The following is a 12,039-nucleotide window of genomic DNA, read 5'->3' on the forward strand; positions in this document are numbered from 1 at the left end:
AATGACTGTTGCCTTCATGTTGTGTTTGTTGTTGGTTTCCTGGTGGCATCTGATTTTCCACTGTGGGAAGCAGGATGCTGGACTACATGGACTTCTGATATTAAATGCTAAAGAAAAATCGAGAGAAGCGGAAACTTCTGCTGTTCACTTTTAATTGTAGGTGCAGGCATCCATAATGCTTAGCAAACTCACCACCACCCCCTATAATTCAGGGTCCTGGGACTGACTCCTGTCCAGCAAAATCCAAGCTGCAATTTTGAAAAACCGAGGAGTTGTGTTAGCTTTAATGTAAAGCTAAATTCAAAATAGCTGAAAATGACCCAGGAAGCCAGGAACTTCATGTGAAAATTTGATGCCAGAAACTCCAACTTTCACTGAAGGGTCACTTGCCACTGTTCCAGGGTGGAATGAGGAGAGCCAAAGAAATCTCTAGCCCTTGTGTGTATCACTTCTCTGGTCACACAGTTTTGTTGAATTGCAATTTGTATCTCCCGGTAGCATAAAATGGGGCCAAGCTGCATGTTACATACAGTTTCCTATAACTCTGTCCTGCTTTTCTGTCTGCACGAAAATACATGGGAACAGCTCACCATGTAACCATGGAAAAAATATCACTCTCTTAGCCAAACCTATCAGAGCCCTTGTTATTCTTGTGTAAATGGTGGGACCCTGTTGAGCCCCTGTCTCCAATTTTGACGGCCAGTCATTTCTGTGTGGGCTGACTCTCTGGAGAAATAAAGACACTGAAAGCTTGATGTTTGACTAGGTGAATTCATTTAATTTTAAGTCTGGATATTTATTTTAGCTTTACTGAGCAAAAACATTTCCCATGACAGAAGGCATTAGTTTCAAGGAATGTCAATTGAGCATTTTCATGAGTCCTGTGTTGCTAATCATTTAAATTCTTGTAGCAAAGGGATCTCAACTGTCCGCTTGTTATTTGGGATGTAACGTCCTGTCCCCTTTGAAATGGGTTTAATTGCCTGACATGTGTATAGATACATTTCTTTCATGCTACTTTCATTATTTCAGTGTTAATTATCTTCAACTCGGATAAAAGTTGAGTCCAGTCTAAGCCAAATAGAGGTTGGATATAAATATTGATTCCTATATTAAGTCAGAGACTAGGCCCTGCTGTTATACAAACCAATATCTGTAATACAAACGAAGTTATCTGGAACACCCTCCCATCAGATGTCAAGAAAATAAACTACCTGACTTTTAGAAGACATCAGGGAAGTTTTGAATGTTTGATGTCATATTATGTTTTAATTTGTTGGAAGCCACCCAGAGTGGTTGGGTGAATGCAGTCTACTGGGCAACATATAAATTATTATTATTATTATTATTATTATTATTATTATTATTATTATTATTATTATATTTTATTTTACCTATTTCTGCTAATGTATCTGAGAACCAAAGGTGGTTTAAGCTGAATAACAGTGTGTTCTCCAAGGTGATCTAGTGAGCTTCATATCATAACAGAGTGGAAATTTGAACCCTGGCCTCCAAGTTTCTCGTGTGACACTCTTACCACACTGACTTTTTATGTCAGAGAGGCATAACTCGATCTCCTGAGCATTCTATCTTTAAGTAAATGCAAAAATGGGGGAACTCTGATCCTGAGCACAGATGCGACACACGGTCCTGTTTTCTCCATGTTATTTTCCCTCTATCCCAATCAACTGTTACTGGTCCCACTAAGGAAAACCATGGGTTGTATTCAACATAGTTCTAAAGCTACGGTTCCATCAGCACAAAGATTTTCCTTGTGAGATAAAACATTCTCCCCCTCGCTTGCCCTCTAAATCTTTTCTGAGGTTCCCCCCCCCCAATATCCCTCTGGAGCAGATTTGGGAATTGTGATGAATGGTTCCTATTGTGCCAGCTTTTGCTAGAACTGCAGTTCAGCTGAATATGGCACCGCATACTTTGCCCTGTGAAGCAAATAGTACCTTCAGGTGAAGAGGCCACTTGGTCCGGGGGAAATGGCAGTGTGGGGAGGTTTAACACATTTCACACATTCCTTGGCTCCTATGCTGTTAATTTAAATGGTCTAAGATTTGAGCACTACCATAAGGTAAGTAGTAAGGTGGCTGCCTAGGCAGTTGATTGTGGGCATCCTAAAAGGCTTAGTTGTTTGACTTATTAGTGTTGTGTTTTTTACTGCTAGGAAGGGGGAAAGTCACTTGTGGGATTTTTTTCTGCAAGTTCCAAATAACTTGACCGGCCCTGACCTTTGTGGGGGATGGCTCCATTTCCTGCTCCACCTCAGTCAGCAAATGACGTGAGCTTGCCCTGGATGGGGGAGGTGCTTGAGATGGGCTGTCGCAGCTATTAGTAAGCAGCCCCCTTGGTGCCATTAAAAACATTGTTTCCCAACTAAAGATGGTTCAGTAATTGATGTGAAGGGTAAGAATACCAGAGTTGCATACCAAAGGCATTTTATGTTTGTGGCCCTCCTATATATCAAGTTCTGTAACTGAGAAGTGCAACCCAAGACTATGATTTTTTAGTACAGCTTATTATTAAGGATTCTGCCCCCACTCCCTGTACAATGTATTCCATGGAACTGGGGGGGGGGGTTTCCCTATTGCTTCATCCAACTGCATCTCCATGTTTTGTCTGAGTCTGTATATTCACATATTTTGTAGGTCACACTTCCACGTCGTGTCTTGACCACCATAAAAGTTTGCCACCATAGAAAATACTAAGCCATTAATAAATGTTGTCGATGTATTAGAGAATGTCACAAAAACCATTTCATCTGTGTGATGAAAGACAAAATGTTAAAATAAAAGGAAGGAGCTGGTTACTCTGCAATTTAGGAGGAAGCGTATATTTATAAATATTAAAGTTCTGTTCTAACATTGAGGCAGGTGCTAGTGCTTTGAACAGGAACAAAAATCTTCAGCCAGCATTCATTTGAGTTAATTTGCACTTCTGTCACTACTGATGTCATGTGAGATGTATTGTGCTTGTTTCCCAACTGTGATGGAAGAGCAGAAATTCCTCTTAAATCACTGTGGGTGAAATTCTGAAGCAGGGCAATCTGTGAGATGATGCAGACACAATGCAACACTACACTGATGTATTTGTGACATTGGGCCAGTGCAGGGTGCCTGGAGCAAGCAGATATCCAAGATCTACCAGGACAGAAGAACAAACATTAAAATTCTATAGCTGGTATAAATTGAGTAGAGGCTTGTATCCTGAGACGTGTGTGTGTGTGTTGTATTACGGATGGATTAATAAGCATGTTTATTAATCTGAAGCACAATAAGTATTTCATATTGTGCAATTGCTATCACCTTTCTACTTAGTACTACTTAGTGCAATTCACTGAATGAATAATACATTTCGTGATGTGTCACTTTTTTCTTGCTGAGTGTCAGGCTCTCTCATGTGGCAAAGTGAAGAACAATGCAATGGCAATGACTTTTATGTAAAATGTGAAAATGTCTGCTTTGCTGCACTCTGACATCTTTGAATATGCCACATTTCATCAATCGTCTTCCCAGCCATTAATTGCAAGACTTTTCATCATTATAAGGCTGGTGAATGAACACGGCGATAAATGGTCCCTCTTTGAATATTGGAACTTTTCGGATTGAGCAAACTACAAAATGAAATAAATCAATGCTCTGTTGTTACTGTACATTTTGTCTTGTGCCAGTTTACATGACATATTGTGTGTTTCTTTAGTGGCTAATGCTGGAGTATTTCTCATGAAAACACCTTATTTGCTTGATTCTTTTTTAGCTGGCAAGCTTAACAATACTTTTGCAATTCTTTGCAAAACTTCAGGCACCAGTGGGAATAGTGCAGCTTCTTAAATTGCTATCAGCTATAAAGCAAACACATTATTAGCACACTCATTATCTGTGAGGGGTGCTGTTTTTGGAGCTGGAATCACTAATTGAAAGAAAGTTTTGACTGAAGGAGCATGGGGATATTTGACCCTTGCTTTCAATGAGGTTTCAAAAATGGACACATAACATCTTGCAGGAATTGAAACAAACCCTACCAATGGAATGCCAATATTGGTGTTTGCTTCTGTGTGACATTGCTCATGTATCTGATTATATACTTTGGTACTAAATAGTGTCTATAACCATGCCTTGTCAGAACAAGTTATTTCAGATTTGATCTGCACAAGTTTTGTTTATTTACAAGGCAGTTAATATGATTTGTCTTTGCAGGGGTTACATGTAGTTTCATGTTCTTAAATGCAGTAAATAAGGAAACAATAATTTGTTGCAAAGCTCATGGTGTGCCCATGAAGAACTTTGTATTCATAGTTCCTTATATCAAGATAGGCATGCACATTTTCTTTTATTTATCTCTGAAATTGGGGGGGGGAACCTGACAAGGTACAGTCTTTTGCAATCACATTATCCTCTTACTTTGTTGTGCTATTGAAGTAAATAAGACTTCTGAGAGGTCTGCTACATTTAAATTAGCATTATTTATCACTTAAACAATATGTTGTCATGTGTGAGGCTTATGTTTTTAACAGAAATAAAAGCAATGTTACCACTGCACAAATAATAGGGGAGAAAATGAGCTCAGACAGCTCACAAATGTTCCATTTTTGCATAAATTATTGTTTTTTGTGTTTTTTCATGCACTCTGAATTTCCCAAACAATGATATTACTCTGCCTTATTAGTTTTGAGAAAGGGCACATCCACAGATAAATATTCATGTTTCCTACACAGTGTGATCTAGTAGACTGTGCTTACTGATTCTCATTTATTCTATACAGGCGCCATCGTCACCTTCTTCACCCATAGCTAATGAACCAAAATATGAGAAGCGCTGGCTGGACACCTTATCAGTTCCTTTGTCGATGGCCCGAATCTCGAGGTACAAAGCTGGAACAAATAAATTAAGGTTTGTAATCTGAAAGAGAAAAGAGTTGGGTTACATGATTTGCATCCTGCTCCTTGCAGCCAAGGGACTGGCTGCTTGAAAATGTATGGAAGAAGTCTGTGGGCTGTATTCAACTGACATTTACTCCTATTGGAATCAATGGACCTAAGTTAGCCTTGGCCATTGATTTCAGTGGGTCTACTCTTGAGTAAAAGTCAGTTGACTACAACCCTATGTGACATTTTTCTCTCAACAGTCATAAAGAGAAATATGTAATGGGGAAAAATCTTCCAACAATTGATTCCAAGCTCACCGAGAAAAAGAAGCCGGGCTGATGCCTTGTAAGCATTGGGAAAATCCAGCTGGAGTTGATTTGTTTCTTTGTTTACATTTATGATCCTGCCACTTACTCTCAAAGCTCGGGGCAGCTAACAATTATGACCAGACTAAAACTGGCAAACTGTAAATGAGAGCTGAAGTCCCACTTCTACCCATCTTAGCCATGCCTCTTCCACAGCCCAAACCTTAAATGTCCATTTGTTTCTCTGCAACAGCATCATATCCTGGAACCCCTTTGGAATCTGCATTGAACCAGAAGGTTGGAAAACTTTCATAATAATAATTTATTATTTGTACCCAGCCACTCTGGGCAGCTTCCAACAGAGATTAAAAATACATTAAAATATCAATCCTTAAAAACTTCCCTAAACAGGGCTGCCTTCAGATGTCTTCTAAATGTCAGGTAGTTGTTTATCTCTTTACATCTGATGGGAGGGCGTTCCACAGGGACGTTCATCACGTCCCTTTATTTGTGATATGGGAACACCCAACTCAGACTGCGTTAGCTTTGCATGAGATGAATAATTCCTCATAAAATGCGATGACATTATACCCCTCCGTACTATATGGAGTTTCTGGCGCTATCTCCAAAATCTTTTAAAATCTCCCTTCAGTGATTGACTTTGTTTGTTTACATTTGTTGGCTCACAATGTAAATAAGTCCCTCTGGCTTAAACTCTTTCGTAGCTCCCCTCCAACACACATTCATTTTCCCTGTATTCCCCCCTCTCCATACACACACACTAAATAACAAACCCTTTCAACATTCCTGTGAGGAAAAGTTGCAGCATTGGGGGCTTTTTAGTGGAGAGAAAAGGTGGATAAGAGCAGCAGAGGTGTATAAAATTATGCGCCGCATAATAGGTGATAGCTCCCATGTGTCGTGAATTATTCTGAGGGAAAAGAAGGGGAGGAGAAGCATTGTTTATAAAGTGCAAGGAATATTTATTGAGGTTAATGAAAATGCAATCCTAACCCCTGGCCGGCAGCAGCGTTGCTTGTTGGAACAGAGCAGCCAGCATGGAATTCACAGTCCTGGCATTTGCATTCTCCAGAAGCTTGTGGGCAGGGGGGGGGAAATGCCCCTTCACTGCACTGAGAGGTTGTGTTTGCCATCTTTTAACACTGAAAGCACACACAAAACAGCCACAGAAAAAGCTTTTCTCGCTGTCTCTCTACATTAGACAGTGAGCAAGCAATGTAAAGTGACCCTGCTAGTCTTAGTCATTTTTCTCATTCTGATGCCTGAGATAGTGATCTATTTTTGGCATTCTCGCTATCTCATTCTAAATAATCTTTTATTTTCTTCAAATATTCCTGACAGGTTCCAGATTTCTGCACACTATACAGATTGCTTGTCTTAAGGTTATAGCCTTATCTGATCCCGGGTGCTCCCCATCTCTGTTGTTCACCTTAATCTTTTATATAAACTTACATCATGTCAGTATCTTTGACACCATTGATTATAACATCCTACTGAACTTTCAGAACTTGTTTTTCACTGATAGGCATTATGCTGCTGAGAGGCATGTATTGTTTCTCGGACATCTGTTCAGCTAATGGGAAGATACCAGTGCAGTTTTAAAGTGAATGAAACACATTATTAATCTCATGCTGTTCTTTACACATGCACACACCTCTAGTCTTTGCTTCTCAATTTGTATTGTATTATTTTATGTACTGTGGCTTGCCGTTTTATTGATTAGTTTAGAAATTGTTTGTTGTAAATGTTGAGTGGATTTCTGTTTAACTTTTATATGTTGATATTATTTTATATTACTCTGATAATTGTTGAATGTTACTTTTTGATGTAGGTTGCTTATTTTAAAGTTTTGTTTTATTATCACAATTTTGTATTGCATTAGATTGTTATAAGATGTACGTTTTTTGTTTCTTCTGCTTGTAAACCGCCTTGAGTATCGTAAGATAGAAAGGCGGTATACAAATTACACACACACACACTGCACTGGTACCATCTATATAAACTTTGGGTGATATCTATTGGGTGCTTGTCCCTTGATTTAAATGAGCTGCTCTGGTATAGGAAGGGAATACTCTGCAGTTTCTGCTTTTCTTTTGCAATGTAACTGAGCAGCATCCATCATCATGCAGGGGTGCCCAAACTTTTTTTCAAAGAGGGCCAGATTTGATGAAGTGAACATGCATGAGGACCAACTGAAGTTGTTGAGCTTTTTTTTTTTTACAATTTTACCCCAAAGTTGCTGAGATTTTTTTTAGGATTTTGCCCCAGGACATATACTGCCATGGGGGCCGCATTAATTCAACCAGCGGGCCATATTAGGCCCCCAAAATGGACTTTGGACATGTCTGCTTATGGTGAGATACCAGAAAAAGACAAAAAACTTCAAAGAACTTAGGACCCTCTGCAGAATCCTAAGGCCAAATCCCATGTATAGCAAGGAAAAGGCACAGCTTTTGAGTCTGGTAAAAGCATAAACACACGTCCTTGCCACCTCCCTTATAGTCAGGGAAGATCTCTGCAAGAAAGAAGCCAGGATAGCAGCCCCCCTGCTAATAATAATAATAATAATAATAATAATTTATTATACCCCGCCCATCTGGCCGGGTCTCCCCAGCCACTCTGGGCGGCCTCCAACAAATACCAAAATACAATACAGAGTCACAAATTAAAAACTTCCCTAAACAGGGCTGCCTTCAGGTATTTTCTAAATGACAGGTAGTTGTTTATCTCTCTAACTCCTGATGGGAGGGCGTTCCACAGGGCGGGCGCCACTACTGAAAAGGCCCTCTGCCTGGTTCCCTGTAGTTTTGCTTCTCGCAGTGAGGGAACCGCCAGAAGGCCCTCGGTGCTGGATCTCAGTGTCCGGGCTGAATGATGGGGGTGGAGACGCTCCTTCAGGTATACAGGACCGAGGCCCTTTAGGGCTTTAAAGGTCAACACCAACACTTTGAACTGTGCTCGGAAACGTACTGGGAGCCAATGCAGATCTCTCAGGACCGGTGTTATGTGGTCCCGGCGGGCACTCCCAGTCACCAGTCTAGCTGCCGCATTCTGGATTAATTGCAGTTTCCGGGTCACCTTCAAAGGTAGCCCCACATAGAGCGCATTGCAGTAGTCCAAGCGGGAGATAACTAGAGCTAATGAAATGAATTGTTATCCCAGCAACAGTTGGGGAATTGCTAATGAGTGATATGCCAACTCGATGCACCCTCAATCCACCTAGTCAGAGAGGCATTGAGACTTTCTGCCCCAGTGATGCCTTCTTGGGGGAAAACACAGAAGAAGGAGACTTTCTATAACCCAATATCCTGCAGGGAAGATCCTGTTCAAGGAAGTATCCTGCAGCTCTGCCTGCCTCCTCTCCTAACAACCCGCTCCTCCGTAAAAGTACCAACTGAAATGAATTATGCAGCAGGAGAGCTTACCCTAACTAGACTGTCTGTACACTGTCTTTGCACATCACTGAAGGGCTGCTTCCATGATAACTGACCTTGCACATGTGATTTACGAATTCTGCAGCCCTCAGCTCTCTCTCTCTCTCTCTCTTGCGACTTTATCACACGATAAACCAGAGAGGAAGTGAAGCATAGTAAAGTGAAACTATAAATAGCAGCAATTATGCTGAAGTAATGAATGTGTGACCAAGCAAAGGTATAATTTCCTTTGTCGTTATTCATGTTATTTTACTACTGGACAAAAAGGCATTTGAGTTAAGTGCAATTTTCGCAATGATCTACCTAGAAATCAGCATGAAATAAAACAATATCCATCATCAGTATATCCATTATGTACTGTAACTAAGCACAGGAATTTGTACACTTAACCATGTGCAAGCGCAGCGTTACACTTTTAGTTAGCTGTATATTACTAATTGTCATGACTATTAAGCCTGGCTTAGCTTGTTGTCCAAAGGTGGGATCACAGTTAACCTTTCTCCCCCCTTAACCATGGTCTAAAGGTAGAGAACAAACATTGGCTACAGGTCATAGAATCATAGAGTTGGAAGGGACCCTAAGGATCATCTAGCTTAACCGCCTGCAATTGAGGAATATGAAGCTATCCCCACACAGGGATCGAACCTGCAACCTTGATGTTATCAGCACCACGCTCTAACCAACTGAGCTATCCTGGTTAAGGAGAAGAGAGCTTAACCACAATCCTAGGTTTGGATGACACACTACGTCAAACCTTGGCTTAGCTGCCCCACAGTGTGCTAAACTGAAAGAAATGGGTAGGGGGAAAGCAAATGCCAGCCTCTTTATGGGAGCCAGTGTATTCACATGGTCCCAGTAAGCCACACTTTGGGCTTGGCCACTATGAACACTGTTGTTGTTTTTAAATATCAAAAGACAATAATGATATTTCTAGGAAGTGATGGGGTCCATATTGGCCATACTATTCCTGACCGATCTAATATCAGTAGTAGTAGTATTGGATACATCTGGATTGACAGGATGTGTGTTTTAGCATTGATACACAATCTTAATCTAAACCTGCTGTACGCTTGTTATTCTGATGCATGCTTGTTTTTTTTCTTTTACCCTCATTCAAGTAGAAAGTTTAATGTCTCACACGGTAGATACAACTCCTTTTAAAATGAAAAACAGTTCATGTGCTAAAATCTATGCCAAACATAATACACCAAGGACAACAAATTACATGCAGAGAAAGTAGATGTTTTAGGGGAAGTATGACTTTAGGAGCAATGGAACAAATAGCAAGTATTTGGGCTGAATAGGAAATGTTCTAATAGGTCACTAAGCAGATTTGAGCACACCATGTGCAATGGGACTTACTTTTCTTCTTCCCTACCCCTTTCAGCTCCCTGCCCATCCCTACAATCTGATCCAGAAACTTGGGGCACCCTATAGAGCAGTGGAGGGACAGGAGGAGCTGCAGGAGGGAGGAAAAGAAAGGGAAGTTTCATCATACCCTGTATGAGGATTTCACTAGAATGCACCCTTGTACAATGAGGCCCATAGGCTTTGCATTAACCAAAGTGTAGAAGGAACTCAGTAAAGCTGCCTTTTTCTGATAAGGATGCATCAGGAACACCTTTTCCTAGTCCACTCTTTGCAATATTTTGCTGGACAAATATTCTACAGACTGAAACTTAACAAGAGGTTCGTACAAAAATGCATTGCATCATAGCGTTGATCAGTGCAGGGGAATCTTTTTCAGTCTATGGGACACATTAGCTTTTTGAGAACCTCCTGGTGGGGAACATAATGCGGTAACGGGGGTGGGGGTGGGGACAATAGATGAGGCTCTTTCCTTTGTACAGTTGGCTACTTTGCAGCTGTACAAAAACCAGAAGTGTCTATAAGCACACATATCTCCAACCCCTATTCATGTAAGCAAGAGGCATTATGGCAGTTCCTCTATGCATCCCAGCCAAGGAATAACACTAGACGAGGGTAAAGAGAGCAGGACCAGTGCAGGGGGGATGGCTTGGAAAATGGCCCAGGGACAGCACCAAGGGCCAGACTGGATTGCTGCATTTGGCTCCCAGTCCTGACAGTATATTTTATAACACTTCTTCCAATGGTGGCTTATTTCTATCATGCAAGCAGAAAGTGCTCAGCCTAAAAACTCTGAACTTAATGTTAGCAACTTGCTTTTTATGTCCTTTTCTAACAATACAGCTATGTTTCTACAAACCTTTTCCCTTTCCCTTCATGTTCTATCAATTGATACAATAAAGTGCTAGCTTAACGAAAGCTAACTTCAAAGCGAGAATAATTGTTGCAAAGGATATTAGGGTAGATCACATACAAACAATTACTATTTTGAAAAGCAGGCTTTGAAACAAGTTATACAAGGCATGTTTTGATCTTAACAATTTCATATGTGCTGTTTTTAATGTTCTTTCTGTGGAATAAACTGAATTTTTTCATACTGACCTGCATCTAAAAGACCTTAGGTGTCTGGTTCACTTCTCCAGTTATTGTGAAGCTGAAACCTGACATTTTAAGATATGTATCTGGGCAGTAAACAGTCCTCTTGCAAGATCATGCAACAGCTCTTCTTATTACAAAATTTGTAATTTGTTGTTTGTGTTTGGCTAAACTGTGGAAATTCTGGTACCTGGGCTAATGTAACATTAGCTCAGAAGCAAATCAGTATTGCCTGGCTTAATTTTGTAAGAAATTTTACCATAGCACAGCATTGGATCTCTTGTTTCCCCACTTTGACCCTGAATTTCCTTGAGACATTTTACTGTTTTAAGTTGCATATGGACCATTTAATCAAGCACCCAAGCTTGCTTACATGCTTGCTCAAAGTAAATGAATGAGCACTTTCATCACATGGATAAAACAAGCCAGAGTTAATGTTAAATATTGACTACAACCGTGGTCGAGAACTCAAGGCCTGGTGATAAACTATTTGAGAATTTAGCAGTTTCCAGCATAATTTGCTGAGAAAGAAGTCAGATATACGTATTCTCATCAATGAAGTTTAAGATACCAAGGAATGTTCTAATGAGAAAATATATATTGAACCTCTTTGAACAACAAGATAATGCTGGTACTGCCATATCTGAGGGCTTTTAAGTAAGTAGTGTCAAAATTTTGTTGTTTATTGGAATTGCCCAGTTCCTGCTTTACATGAGATGGTAATACCCTTTGCAAAAGACATAATTTGTATTGGATTAATTTATTTTGTGTACTTTGGTCCAAGATACGGTTGTATCTTCAAGGAACATTACGACTGTTGTGATCAGATTTTTAAAAAAACAAAAACAACCCAAAAACAACAACCCGAAACAAACCATAAGAACCAAGCTGGTTCAAATCAAGAATCCTGTTTGGAATGCTTCTTTAAACTTTACAAGGGCAT

At 40.2% G+C, this 12,039-nt stretch overlaps 1 protein-coding gene across 3 annotated transcripts in view; it reads left to right on the top strand.

Annotated features, from left to right (window-relative positions):
* The window catches only part of SNTG2 (syntrophin gamma 2), a 200,811-nt gene that overhangs the window by 135,119 nt on the left and 53,653 nt on the right, over positions 1-12,039 (top strand). For all 3 annotated transcript variants that reach the window (XM_033143019.1, XM_033143020.1, XM_033143021.1), the window contains one exon: positions 4,771-4,898. In XM_033143019.1, the coding sequence (XP_032998910.1) occupies positions 4,771-4,898 (128 nt within the window). The remainder of the gene's footprint in view (positions 1-4,770; positions 4,899-12,039) is intronic.

The sequence above is a fragment of the Lacerta agilis genome, chromosome 3, assembly GCF_009819535.1.
Source record: "Lacerta agilis isolate rLacAgi1 chromosome 3, rLacAgi1.pri, whole genome shotgun sequence".
NCBI lineage: Eukaryota > Metazoa > Chordata > Lepidosauria > Squamata > Lacertidae > Lacerta > Lacerta agilis.